The sequence below is a fragment of the Anomaloglossus baeobatrachus genome, chromosome 3 (genome assembly GCF_048569485.1).
Source record: "Anomaloglossus baeobatrachus isolate aAnoBae1 chromosome 3, aAnoBae1.hap1, whole genome shotgun sequence".
Lineage (NCBI taxonomy): Eukaryota > Metazoa > Chordata > Amphibia > Anura > Aromobatidae > Anomaloglossus > Anomaloglossus baeobatrachus.
In genome coordinates this window covers 648726548-648740991 of record NC_134355.1, presented here as the reverse complement: position 1 = coordinate 648740991, position 14444 = coordinate 648726548, and the positions used below count along the sequence as shown (strand labels likewise).

General features: G+C 52.2%; 1 protein-coding gene across 4 annotated transcripts in view; it reads right to left on the bottom strand.

Moving 5' to 3' along the window:
• Positions 1-14444, bottom strand: part of ITSN2 (intersectin 2) — a 295187-nt gene that overhangs the window by 125834 nt on the left and 154909 nt on the right. For all 4 annotated transcript variants that reach the window (XM_075341160.1, XM_075341157.1, XM_075341158.1 and 1 more), the window contains one exon: positions 935-1044. In XM_075341160.1, the coding sequence (XP_075197275.1) occupies positions 935-1044 (110 nt within the window). The remainder of the gene's footprint in view (positions 1-934; positions 1045-14444) is intronic.

Sequence of the window (14444 nt, the reverse complement as noted above, 5' to 3'; positions counted from 1 at the left end):
AGGGAGGAGCTACACGTTTGAGTGTAGTACTTTGTGTGTCCTCCGGAGGCAGAAGCTATACACCCATGGTTTGGGTCTCCCATAAGGAACGATAAAGAAAGAGGCGGTTCGCCGGTCACAGCGACGTCGCTAGGAAGGTAAGTAGTGTGACGGGTCCGGGCGATGTTGTGCACAACGGGCCCGGGCGATGTTGTGCACCAAGGGCAGCGATTTGCCCGTGTCACACAACCGATGGGGGCGGGAACGCACGCTAGCGATATCAGTAACGATACTGCAGCGTGTAAAGCGGCCTATAGAGGATTTGAAGCGGAGATCATCCAATCACCAGTGGTATACAGTACATAGCGGTGTATTAGCTCCGCTATGTACAGCAGGAATCATGATCTCCTATGAACGCTGGCCATGGGCCGATGTTCACAGGGGTATCTTAATGACAGACACAGGGGTCATCAGCAGACCCCCAGCTGTCATGTCAACTCATTGGTGACCCATGATAACATGGGCGTATTGCTGGGCAGGAGGAATAACGCACACCCCTGCCAGGGGGAGGGAGGGTGTGTTGACGGTGGCATTTAACAGGTTAACAGCTGCGAGCAGAGAGCCGATCCATCCGCGGCTGTTAGAGGCACAGGATAATCAGCAGTCATGTAGTACAGGGAAAGATGCAGGCTCGGTGTGCGAGCCTGCATCGAAGGCAGGGAGCCAGCATGTAACGTACAAGTATGTTATATGCCGGTGAGGAATTAAATACATTTTGAGGGAGGATTAACTAAAAATGGGACATTTAATTGGCATTCTGTATGTAATCAGAAAATGTATTACATGATATACATGAGATGGTTAAAGAAACTGCAGAGAAGTCAAAAGATAACTGAATGTAAGCCCGGCTCTCGTGCATTGCCGCGGTTATATATTAGTAATTCACTGTCTTTACCTGAACAACATCGCCAGCATTGAAGCTCAGCTCGTCTGCATTTCTGGCCTCAAAAGGATATAGAGCCGAGTAGTTTACAAACACCGAGGATTTTCTGCTCTCAGCATTTCCTGCAGAACAAACGAAGGGAATTTTGTTACTTACCGTAAATTCCTTTTCTTCTAGCTCTTATTGGGAGACCCAGACGATTGGGGTATAGCTACTGCCCTCTGGAGGCCACACAAAGCACTACATTAAAAGTGCAAGGCCCCTCCCCCTCTGGCTATACCCCCCCCGTGGTATCACGGGTTCTCCAGTTTTAGTGCCAAAGCAAGAAGGAGGAAGCCAATAACTGGTTTAAACAAATTAACTCCGAATAACATCGGAGAACTGAAAAACCGTTCAACATGAACAACATGTGTACCCGCAAACAACAAAAAAACATCCCGAAGGACAACAGGGCGGGTGCTGGGTCTCCCAATAAGAGCTAGAAGAAAAGGAATTTACGGTAAGTAACAAAATTCCCTTCTTCTTCAGCGCTCTATTGGGAGACCCAGACGATTGGGACGTCCAAAAGCTGTCCCTGGGTGGGTAAAGAAATACCTCATGTTAGAGCTGCAAAACAGCCCTCCCCTACGGGGGTGTCACTGCCGCCTGCAGGACTCTTCTACCTAAGCTGGCATCCGCCGAAGCATAGGTATGCACCTGATAATGCTTGGTGAAAGTGTGCAGACTGGACCAGGTAGCTGCCTGGCACACCTGTTGAGCCGAAGCCTGGTGACGTAATGCCCAGGACGCACCCACGGCTCTGGTTGAGTGGGCTTTTAGCCCTGAAGGAACCGGAAGCCCCGCAGAACGGTAGGCCTCTAGAATTGGTTCTTTGATCCATCGAGCCAGGGTGGCTTTAGAAGCCTGCAACCCCTTGCGCGGACCAGCGACAAGGACAAAAAGCGCATCGGCACGGCGCATGGGCGCCGTGCGGGAAATGTAGATTCTGAGTGCTCTCACCAGATCTAGCAAACGTAAGTCCTTTTCATACCGGTGAACCGGATGAGGACAAAACGAAGGCAAGGATATATCCTGATTAAGATGAAAAGAGGATACGACCTTAGGTCCGGAATAGGGCGCAGCACTACCTTGTCCTGGTGGAACACCAGGAAGGGAGCCTTGGATGACAGAGCTGCCAGCTCAGACACTCGCCGAAGCGATGTGATCGCAACAAGAAACGCCACTTTCTGTGACAGCCGAGAAAAGGAAACTTCCTTCAGAGGCTCGAAGGGCGGCTTCTGGAGAGCAACTAGTACCCTGTTCAGATCCCATGGATCTAACGGCCGCTTGTACGGGGGCACAATATGACAGACCCCCTGCAGGAACGTGCGCACCTTAGAAAGACGTGCTAGACGCTTCTGAAAAAACACGGATAGTGCCGAAACTTGCCCTTTAAGGGAGCTGAGCGACAAGCCCTTTTCTAACCCCGATTGCAGGAAGGAAAGAAACTTGGGCAATGCAAATGGCCAGGGAGACACTCCCTGAGCAGAGCACCAGGATAAGAAAATCTTCCACGTTCTGTGGTAGATCTTAGCCGAATTCGACTTTCTAGCTTGTCTCATTGTGGCAACGACTCCTTGAGATAATCCTGCAGATGCTAGGATCCAGGACTCAATGGCCACACAGTCAGGTTCAGGGCCGCAGAATTCTGATGGAAAAACGGCCCTTGGGACAGTAAGTCTGGTCGGTCTGGCAGTGACCACGGTCGACCGATCGTGAGATGCCACAGATCCGGATACCACGACCTCCTCGGCCAGTCTGGAGCGACGAGTATGATGCGGCTGCACTCGGATCTGATCTTGCGTAGCACTCTGGGCAAGAGCGCCAGAGGTGGAAACACGTATGGGAGCTGAAACTGCGACCAATCTTGAACCAAGGCGTCTGCCGCCAGAGCTCTTTGATCGCGCGACCTCGCCATGAATGCCGGGACCTTGTTGTTGTGCCGGGATGCCATTAGGTCGACGTCCGGCACTCCCCAGCGGCGACAGATTTCCTGAAACACGTCCGGGTGAAGGGACCATTCCCCTGCGTCCATGCCCTGGCGACTGAGGAAGTCTGCTTCCCAGTTTTCTACGCCTGGGATGTGAACCGCGGATATGGTGGATGCTCTGTCCTCCACCCACATTAGAATGCGCCGGACTTCTTGGAAGGCTTGCCGACTGCGCGTCCCTCCTTGGTGGTTGATGTATGCCACCGCTGTGGAGTTGTCCGATTGGATTCGGATCTGCTTTCCTTCCAGCCACTGTTGGAAGGCCAGTAGAGCAAGATACACTGCTCTGATCTCCAGAACATTGATCTGAAGGGTGGACTCCTGCGGAGTCCACGTCCCCTGAGCCCTGTGGTGGAGAAATACTGCTCCCCACCCTGACAGACTCGCATCTGTCGTGACTACTGCCCAGGATGGGGGCAGGAAGGATCTTCCCTGAGACAATGAGGTGGGAAGGAGCCACCATTGTAGGGAGTCCTTGGCTGTCTGGGAAAGCGAGACTTTCCTGTCCAGGGACGTTGACTTCCCGTCCCATTGGCGGAGAATGTCCCATTGAAGTGGGCGCAGATGAAACTGCGCAAAGGGAACTGCTTCCATGGCTGCCACCATCTTCCCTAGGAAATGCATGAGGCGCCGCAAGGGATGCAACTGGCCCTGCAGAAGAGATTGCACCCCTGTCTGTAGTGACCGCTGCTTGTTCAGCGGAAGCTTCACTATCGCTGCTAGAGTATGAAACTCCATGCCAAGATACGTTAGTGATTGAGTCGGTGATAGGATCGACTTTGGAAAGTTGATGATCCATCCGAAAGACTGTAGGGTCTCCAGCGTAGCATTCAGGCTGTGCTGACATGCCTCTTGAGAGGGAGCTTTGACCAATAAATCGTCTAGGTAAGGGATCACCAAGTGTCCCTGAGAGTGCAAGACTGCTACCACCGCCGCCATGACCTTGGTGAAGACCCGTGGGGCTGTTGCCAGACCAAATGGCAGAGCTACGAACTGAAAATGGTCGTCTCCTATCACAAAACGTAGAAAACGTTGATGTTCTGTAGCAATTGGCACGTGGAGATAAGCATCTTTGATGTCTATTGAGGCAAGGAAGTCTCCTCTGGACATTGAGGCAATGACAGAACGCAGGGTTTCCATCCGGAACTTCCTGGCGTGCACATGTTTGTTGAGCCGTTTTAGGTCCAGAACAGGACGGAACGAGCCGTCCTTTTTTGGAACCACAAAGAGATTGGAGTAAAACCCTTGCCCTTGTTCCTGAGGAGGGACTGGGATCACCACTCCTTCCGCTCTTAGGGAGCCCACCGCCTGCAGCAGAGCATCTGCTCGGTCTGGATGTGGGGAGGTTCTGAAGAACCGAGCTGGAGGACGAGAATTGAACTCGATTCTGTACCCGCGAGACAAAATGTCCGTCACCCACCGGTCTTTGACCTGTGACATCCAAATGCCGGAAAAGCGGGAGAGCCTGCCCCCGACCGGCGATGCGGAGGGAGGGGGCTGGAAGTCATGAGGTAGCCGCTTTGGAAGCGGTACCTCCATTTGCTTTCTTGGGGCGCGTGTGAGCCCGCCACGAATCTGAGTTTCTTTGCGTCCTCTGAGTCCCTTTGGACGAGGTAAATGGTGTCTTGCCCGAACCTCGAAAGGACTGAAACCTCTGCTGCCACTTTTTCTGCTGAGGTTTGGTTGTTCTGGGTTGTGGTAAAGAGGAGTCTTTACCCTTGGACTGCTTAATGATATCAGCCAATGGCTCGCCAAACAGTCTATCTCTAGATAAAGGCAAACTGGTTAAACATTTTTTGGAACCAGCATCTGCTTTCCAGTCCTTTAACCACAAGGCTCTGCGCAAAACTACCGAATTGGCGGACGCCATTGAGGTGCGACTGGTAGATTCTAGGACCGCATTGATAGCGTAAGACGCAAACGCCGACATCTGCGTGGTAAGGTGCGCCACTTGCGGCACTGCTGGATGTATGATAGCATCCACTTTTGCTAAGCCAGCTGAAATAGCCTGGAGTGCCCATACGGCTGCGAATGCCGGAGCAAACGACGCGCCGATAGCTTCATAGACAGATTTTAACCAAAGGTCCATCTGTCTGTCATTGGCATCTTTAAGTGAAGCGCCATCCTCCACTGCAACTATGGACCTAGCTGCGAGTTTGGAAATCGGGGGGTCTACCTTTGGACACTGTGTCCAGCGCTTGACCACCTCAGGGGGGAAAGGGAAACGCGTATCTTTAGATCGTTTAGAGAAACGCCTTTCTGGGTGAGCGTCGTGCTTCTGGATTGATTCTCTGAAGTCAGCGTGATCCAACAAAGCACTCAATTTACGCTTGGGATAAAGGAAACGAAACTTCTCCTGCTCCGCAGCCGCCTCTTCTGCTGAAGGGGCTGGGGGAGAAATATCCAACAGCCTATTGATGGCTGAGATAAGGTCGTTTACCATGGCATCCCCATCAGGGGTATCCAGGTTGAGAGGGGTTCCAGGAATGGATTCCTGATCACTCTCATCAGACACATCACAGGGAGACTGATTGCGCTGAGACCCTGAGCAGTGTGATGACGTCGAGGGTCTTTCCCAGCGAGCTCGCTTAGGGTGGCTGGGGCTATCATCTGAGTCATAATCCTCGGCCTGTGAAGCCGGGGACCCCCCTGTGGGCTGGATTAATTCCAAGTGAGGGGGACCTGAGGACAGAGGCCTCGCCGTGCCCAAAGACTGAGCCCCATGCATAGATTGCAAGGTTTCAAGGATTTTTGCCATAGAGACAGACATATTATCAGCAAAAACTGCAAAGTCTGTCCCTGTCACCGGGGCAGGACTTACAGGCGTCTCAGCCTGGGTCACTCTCCCTCCTGACTCCGGCTGGCGAAGCAGCACCGGGTCGGAGCATTGCACACAATGGGGGTCATCGGAGCCTGCTGGTAGATTAGCCCCACATGCAGCACACGCAGTATACACAGCCCTAGCCTTGGCAGCCTTGCGTTTTGAGGATGGCATGTTGTTGCTTCCACAGAGGGATCTGGGAGATGCAGCCAGAAGCGACCTCACAGTGCAAGAAATACAATATCTCTATATCCTACACAGTACACCGATACACCGTGAGGCACTAGAGGGACCAGCACAGAAAAATCGCTTACCGCCCGCTTAAAAAGCGGGTGTGTGGTCGCCAGATAGCCCCTAGTCCAGGTCTCCCAGAGCCTTGCGTCCTTCCTCCAGCCAGACTGCATGTAATGGCTGCCGGCGTCCTGAGAGAGAAGGGGGGCGGGCCCTGGGCGTTCCTGGCTAAGAGCGGGAAGCCTGCTTCCCTCTGTGCCTAGTGTGAGGGCTGGAGCATGTAAATCAGGCTCCAGCCCTCGTCGCTGCTAGCGAACAGCGTCTCTCCCCTACCCTGAATGACAGGGTGGGGGCGGGAACGAATCGGAGCTGCCGGCGTCCTAGGCCCAAAAAGCCGGGGACTCAATTTATAACCGCCGCCGCCGTAAAAGCGCGGACGGCGGATCCCCGGCGCACCACAAGTCACAGCAGCGCCGCCCGGTCCAGAGGGGGTCGGCGCTGCGTTCCCATACACAAACAATCCCCCAGTAATCTGTAGGGACACTAACTCCAACGTTGCGGTCCCCGGCGCACTACAACACCCAGCCAGCCCGGAGTGTGTCTGTGCCTGCCGGGGACACAGAGTACCTGTATGATGCAGGGCCTGTCCCTGATCGTACTCCTGCTCCGTCTCCATCAGGTTCTAATGGGTCTGTGGATGGAGCCCGGCGTCAGAGCTGATAGGCCGGCAGGATCCCACTTCCACAGAGCCCTACCAGGGGATGTGGAAGGAAAACAGCATGTCAGGCTCCAGCCCTGTACCAGCAATAGGTACCTCAACCTTACAACACCATCCAGGGGTGAGAAGGGAGCATGCTGGGGACACTATATGTGTCCTCTTTTCTTCCATCCGAAATAGTCAGCAGCTACTGCTGACTAAAATCTGTGGAGCTATGCGTGGATGTCTGACCTCCTTCGCACACAAAGCTAAAACTGGAGAACCCGTGATACCACGGGGGGGGTATAGCCAGAGGGGGAGGGGCCTTGCACTTTTAATGTAGTGCTTTGTGTGGCCTCCAGAGGGCAGTAGCTATACCCCAATCGTCTGGGTCTCCCAATAGAGCGCTGAAGAAAAAGCCAATACAATAACATCTTTGTACATTTTTTTTCATATTGTTAATTTTTTTTCCCTAAATGCAACATTCAGCTTCTTCTAAATTGTTCTACCATAAAAACGTTCTACCATTTTATTGCTGAATAGTGTCTGGAAGGCTTTTATCTAGCTGAGGGATCTGAAAAATAAAAAAAGTAAAAAAATCCATCAGAGTTCCTCGCTTTGCGCTCATCTCCTTCCTCTTAATATTACCAGCCAGGAGGAGGTTGTACATAGATCTCCATTGTGGATTGTAGAGAAAGGATCCACAGTCTCAGGGAGGGTAGTCTACTGGGAGAGACTCTCAACAAGTGAAAAATTACTGTATTTTTCGGATTATAAGACACACTTTTCCTCCCAAAAATTTGGGCGGAAAGAAGGGAATTTTGTTTACTTACCGTAAATTCCTTTTCTTCTAGCTCTAATTGGGAGACCCAGACAATTGGGTGTATAGGCTATGCCTCCGGAGGCCGCACAAAGTACTACACTTAAAAGTGTTAGGCCCCTCCCCTTCTGCCTATACACCCCCCGTGCTCCCACGGGCTCCTCAGTTTTGGTGCAAAAGCAAGAAGGAGGGAAAATAATTATAAACTGGTTTAAAGTAACTTCAATCCGAAGGAAACTCGGAGAACTGAAACCATTCAACATGAACAACATGTGTACACAAAAAAACAGGGGCGGGAGCTGGGTCTCCCAATTAGAGCTAGAAGAAAAGGAATTTACGGTAAGTAAACAAAATTCCCTTCTTCTTTTTCGCTCTATTGGGAGACCCAGACAATTGGGACGTCCAAAAGCAGTCCCTGGGTGGGTAAAATAATACCTCGTAAGAGAGCCGTAAAACGGCCCTTTCCTACAGGTGGGCAACCGCCGCCTGAAGGACTCGTCTACCTAGGCTGGCATCCGCCGCAGCATAGGTATGCACCTGATAGTGTTTCGTGAAAGTGTGCAGGCTCGACCAGGTAGCCGCCTGACACACCTGTTGAGCCGTAGCCTGGTGCCTCAAAGCCCAGGACGCTCCCACGGCTCTGGTAGAATGGGCCTTCAGCCCTGAGGGAACCGGAAGCCCAGCCGAACGGTAAGCTTCGATAATTGGCTCCTTGATCCACCGAGCCAGGGTTGATTTGGAAGCCTGTGATCCTTTACGCTGGCCAGCGACAAGGACAAAGAGTGCATCCGAGCGGCGCAGGGGCGCCGTACGAGAAATGTAGAGTCTGAGTGCTCTCACCAGATCTAACAAGTGCAAATCCTTTTCACATTGGTGAACTGGATGAGGATAAAAAGAGGGTAAGGAAATATCCTGATTGAGATGAAAAGGGGGATACCACCTTAGGGAGAAATTCCGGAACCGGACGTAGAACCACCTTGTCCTGGTGAAAAACCAGAAAAGTGGCTTTGCACGACAACGCTGCTAGCTCAGACACTCTCCGAAGAGAAGTGACTGCTACTAGAAAAAAACACTTTCTGCGAAAGTCGTGAGAGAGAGATATCTCTCATTGGCTCGAATGGTGGTTTCTGAAGAACCATCAGCACCCTGTTTAGATCCCAGGGTTCTAACAGCCGCTTGTAAGGTGGAACGATGTGACAAACTCCCTGCAGGAACGAGCGTACCTGTGGAAGTCTAGCTAGGCGCTTCTGGAAAAACACAGAGAGCGCTGAAACTTGTCCCTTAAGGGAACCGAGCGACAAACCCTTTTCCAGTCCAGATTGAAGGAAGGACAGAAAAGTAGGTAATGCAAATGGCCAGGGAGAAAAACCCTGAGCAGAGCACCACGACAGGAAAATTTTCCATGTCCTGTGATAAATCTTGGCGGACGTTGGTTTCCTAGCCTGTCTCATAGTGGCAATGACTTCTTGAGATAACCCTGAAGACGCTAGGATCCAGGACTCAATGGCCACACAGACAGGTTGAGGGCCGCAGAATTCAGATGGAAAAACGGCCCTTGAGACAGCAAGTCTGGTCGGTCTGGTAGTGCCCACGGTTGGCCGACCGTGAGATGCCACAGATTCGGGTACCACGACCTCCTCGGCCAGTCTGGAGCGACGAGGATGGCGCGGCGGCAGTCGGCCCTGATCTTGCGTAACACTCTGGGCAACAGTGCCAGCGGAGGAAACACATAGGGGAGCTGAAACTGCGACCAATCCTGAACTAAGGCGTCTGCCGCCAGAGCTCTGGGATCTTGAGACCGTGCCATGAACGTTGGTACCTTGTTGTTGTGCCGGGACGCCATGAGGTCGACGTCCGGCACCCCCCAGCGGCAACAGATCTCCTGAAACACGTCCGGGTGAAGGGACCATTCCCCTGCGTCCATGCCCTGGCGACTGAGATAATCTGCTTCCCAGTTTTCCACGCCTGGGATGTGAACTGCGGATATGGTGGAGGCCGTGGCTTCCACCCACATCAAAATCCGCCGGACTTCCTGGAAGGCTTGTCGACTGCGTGTGCCGCCTTGGTGGTTGATGTATGCCACCGCTGTGGAATTGTCCGACTGAATTCGGATCTGCTTGCCTTCCAGCCACTGCTGGAACGCTTTCAGGGCAAGATACACTGCCCGAATTTCCAGAACATTGATCTGAAGCGAGGACTCTTGCCGGGACCACGTACCCTGAGTCCTGTGGTGGAGAAAAACCGCTCCCCACCCTGACAGACTTGCGTCCGTCGTGACTACTTCCCAGGATGGGGGTAGGAAGGATTTCCCCTTCGATAATGAAGTGGGAAGAAGCCACCACCGAAGGGAAGCTTTGGTCGCCTGAGAGAGGGAGACGGTCCTGTCGAGGGACGCGGAAGCTTCACTATCGCTGAGAGGGTATGAAACTCCATGCCAAGGTATGTGAGCGATTTCAGATTTGACCTTGGAAAATTGATGATCCACTCGAAACTCTGGAGAGTCTCCAGGGTAGCGTCGAGGCTGTGTTGGCATGCCTCTTGAGAGGGTGCCTTGATCAACAGATCGTCCAAGTACGGGATCACCGAGTGACCCTGAGAATGGAGGACCGCTACTACAGTAGTCATAACCTTGGTGAAAACCCGTGGGGCTGTTGCCAGGCCGAATGGCAGTGCCACGAACTGCAGGTGTTCGTTTCCTATGGCGAAGCGCAAGAAGCGCTGGTGCTCTGGGGCAATCGGAACGTGGAGATAAGCATCTTTGATATCGATCGATGCAAGGAAATCTCCCTGGGACATTGAGGCGATGACGGAACGGAGGGATTCCATCCGGAACCGCCTGGTCTTTACGTGTTTGTTGAGAAGTTTCAGGTCCAGGACAGGACGGAAGGACCCGTCCTTCTTTGGGACCACAAACAAGTTGGAGTAAAAACCGTGGGCCTGTTGCTGAAGAGGAACAGGGACCACCACTCCTTCTGCCTTCAGGGTGCCCAGCGCCTGCCGAAGAGCCTCGGCTCGCTCGGGAGGCGGAGAGGACCGGAAGAATCGAGTCGGGGGACGAGAGATGAACTCTATCTTGTAACCGTGAGAGAGAATGTCTCTCACCCAGCGGTCTTTTATTTGTGGCAGCCAGGTGTCGCAAAAGCGGGAGAGCCTGCCACCGACCGAGGATGCTACTAGAGGAGGTAGAAAGTCATGAGGCAGCCGCTTTGTTAGCGGTGCTCCCAATGGCCTTTTTAGGACGTGACTTAGACCGCCATGCATCAGAGTTCCTTTGTTCTTTCTGAGACCTTTTGGACGAGGAGAATTGGGACCTGCCCGCGCCCCGAAAGGACCGAAACCTCAACTGCCCTCTCTTCTGTTGGGAGAGGTTCTGCTTGGGCTGGGGTAAGGATGTATCCTTTCCCTTGGATTGTTTGATGATTTCATCCAGGCGCTCGCCAAAGAGCCTGTCGGCAGAAATTGGGAAACCGGTTAAACGCTTTTTGGAAGCGGAATCTGCCTTCCACTCCCGTAGCCACAAGGCCCTGCGGACTACTACCGAATTGGCGGTCGCAACTGCCGTACGGCTCACAGAGTCCAGGACAGCATTCATAGCGTAAGACGCAATTGCCGAGGTCTGGGAGGTAATGGAAGCCACTTGTGGCGCGGCCGCTTCAATTTTCGCTTGACCTGCTGATATAGCTTGTAGCGCCCATACGGCTGCGAATGCTGGGGCAAAAGAAGCTCCGATAGCTTCATAGATGGATTTCATCCAGAGCTCCATCTGCCTGTCAGTGGCATCTTTAAGCGAGGCCCCATCTTCCACTGCAAGTATGGATCTAGCCGCCAGTCTGGAGATTGGAGGATCCACTTTGGGACATTGAATCCAACCTTTAACCACTTCCGGGGGAAAAGGATAACGTGTATCCTTAAGGCGCTTAGAGAAACGCTTATCCGGACAAGCATGGTGATTCTGGATTGCCTCTCTGAAATCAGAGTGGTCTAGAAACATACTCTGTGTACGCTTGGGGAACCTGAAGCGAAATTTCTCCTGCTGAGAATCAGACTCCTCCGCCGGAGGGGCTGAGGGAAGAATATCCAGCAACTGATGAATGGATGCAATAAGATCATTCACTATGGCGTCCCCGTCTGGAGAATTAAGATTGAGAGCGCTCCCAGGATCAGAATCCTGATCAGCTGTTTCCGCATCATCAACCAGAGAATCCCCCCGCTGAGACCCTAAACAATATGATGTCGAGGGAAATTCTAAGCGGGCCCGCTTAGACGATCTGGGGCTAGGTTCTAAGTCCGAACCCTCCGTCTGGGATGTATGAGATACCCCTTGAGGACATTGTTGGTCCAACTGAGGGGGGTCAGGGAACAATGATTCAACAGAGTCCCTTTGCTGAGATACCGGTCTGGACTGCAAGGCTTCTAGTATCTTAGCCATAGTCTCAGAGAGTTGATCCTTAAAGGCTGCAAACTCAGTCCCCGTCACCTGGACAGTGTCAACAGGTGGCTCCCCCTGGGCCCCTCTTAGCAGAGGATCCGGCTGAGGAAGTGTCACAGGGGTCGAACACTGTACACAATGTGGGTCAGTGGAACCTGCCGGTAGCTGGGTCTTACATGCGGCGCAGGCAACATAATAAGCCTGTGTTTTGGCACCCCTGCCTTTTATGGGCGCCATGCTATAGTTTTCCCTGAGTAACACAATAGGGTATATAGCCAGAAAGAACTGTGCTCATACAGTGTAAATTATATACAGCACAAAAATAATGTACCCATACAATACAGCACCATGGGGCTAGCACCACATGTGCTGTTTACCAGCCGCCTAAGCGGTTGTGAGGCCACCAGAGACCGTGTCTGGGTCTCCCATGAATATGTCCCTCTCTGCAGCGTCGGTGGAGCTGACAGGAATGGCTGCGGCGTCCTGACGAGCTGAGGAAGCTGTGGGCGTGGCCTACAAAGAGCGCGAAACGGGCGCTCACACTGTCCACAGTGAGGGGAGTGGAGCATGTAAATCATACTCCAGCCCTCATTGCTGCTCGCTCCGTGCAGCGTCCCGCCCTTCCCCTGCCTGTCAGGGCTGAGGGCGGGAGAAAAAAAGGGAAACTAGGCCGCAATGAAGCCGGGGACTGTAGTAATAAACGCGGCCGCCGTAAAAGCGCGGTCGCGTGAAAGTCCCCGGCGAACTACAAGTCCCAGCCGCGCCGCAGTGTCCCGTGGCAACGGCGGTCAGTGCGGTAGCCCTTACATATAAACACACTCAGCGACGCTGAGTGTGTAATGGCACATATAGACCCGGTCAGCGCCGCGGTCCCCGGTGCACTAGCACACCCAGCAAAGCTGAGGTGATGCCGTGCGCGGTCCCCATAGGGATACAGAGTACCTTTAAGATGCAGGGCCATGTCCCTGAACGGTATCGGCTCCTATCCATCAGGCTCCACAGGAGTTGTGGATGAAGCCCGGTCTCAGTGCCTGGAGACCGATAAGATCCCACTTCACCCAGAGCCCTAAGGGGAATGAGGAAGGAAAAACAGCATGTGGGCTCCAGCCGCCGTACCCGCAATGGATACCTCAACCTTAACAACACCGCCGACAAAAGTGGGGTGAGAAGGGAGCATGCTGGGGGCCCTATATGGGCCCACTTTTCTTCCATCCGACCTAGTCAGCAGCTGCTGCTGACTAATCTGTGGAGCTGTGCTGTGCGTGTCTGACCTCCTTCGCACAAAGCAAAAACTGAGGAGCCCGTGGGAGCACGGGGGGTGTATAGGCAGAAGGGGAGGGGCCTAACACTTTTAAGTGTAGTACTTTGTGCGGCCTCCGGAGGCATAGCCTATACACCCAATTGTCTGGGTCTCCCAATAGAGCGAAAAAGAAATGTGGAGTGCGTCTTAAAATCCGAATGTAGCTTAACCGTGGGGTGGTGGAGAGGGGTCACAGGAGGCAGGGCAATGCTGTGCGCCGAGCCTCTGTACTGGCCATTCTGAAGAGGTCAGCAGCCTGCAGTGAGCATTGGATCCCCCCTCTGCACTGCCCACAGCTTCACCGTACTCCAGCACCGCCCCTGCCTCCTGTGAATCTTGCTCGACCACACTGCCACCCCCCTCCGGTAAGACACCATCGGATTATAAAACGAACCCCGTATTTTTTTTTTTAACCTTTTTTTATCCCTAAATTTGGGGTGCATCTCATAAAACGGAAAATTAGGTAAAACTTTAATGAGGCTACAAAATGCATATCAAGGGTGCTGAAAATGAAGAAAGGAATGAAGGTTTTCATTTTATTATCTAAAAATGTAGCAATTAACTTATGTAAAAATCATTTTTCCATGTTGAAGGTGCGCAAAGACTAAGGTTGGAGGGTCTTCTAAGATAAGGCTAGTGGACTGCATTATATTATATTGGATTGCATTACATTATAATAACAAGTTCTCTACTCCAGTTACATCCAAAGCAGCAGTCACTATCCTGCAGGCAGATGTCGCTTGCTCCATTTTATACTATATACAGTGGGGAAAGAAAAGTATTTAGTCAGCCACCATTGTGCAAGTTCTCCCATTAAAAAGATGAGATTTGCCTGTAATTGACATCATAGGTAGACCACAACAGTTGATTTCCTCACACCAAGCTGCTTGCCTATTGCAGATTCAGTGTTCCCAGCCTTGTGCAGGGCTACAATTTTGTTTCTGGTGTCCTTCAACAGCTCTTTGGTCTTCACCATAGTGAAGTTTGGAGTGTGACTGTTTGAGGTTGACGACAGGTATCTTTTATAATGATAAGTTCAAACAGGTGCCATTACTACAGGTAATGAGTGGAGGACAGAGGAGCCTCTTAAAAAATAAGTTACAGGTCTGTGAAAGCCAGAAATCGTGCATGTTTTTAGGTGACTAAATACTTATTTTCCACCATAATTTGCAAAAAAAAAAATAAATCTTGCCAA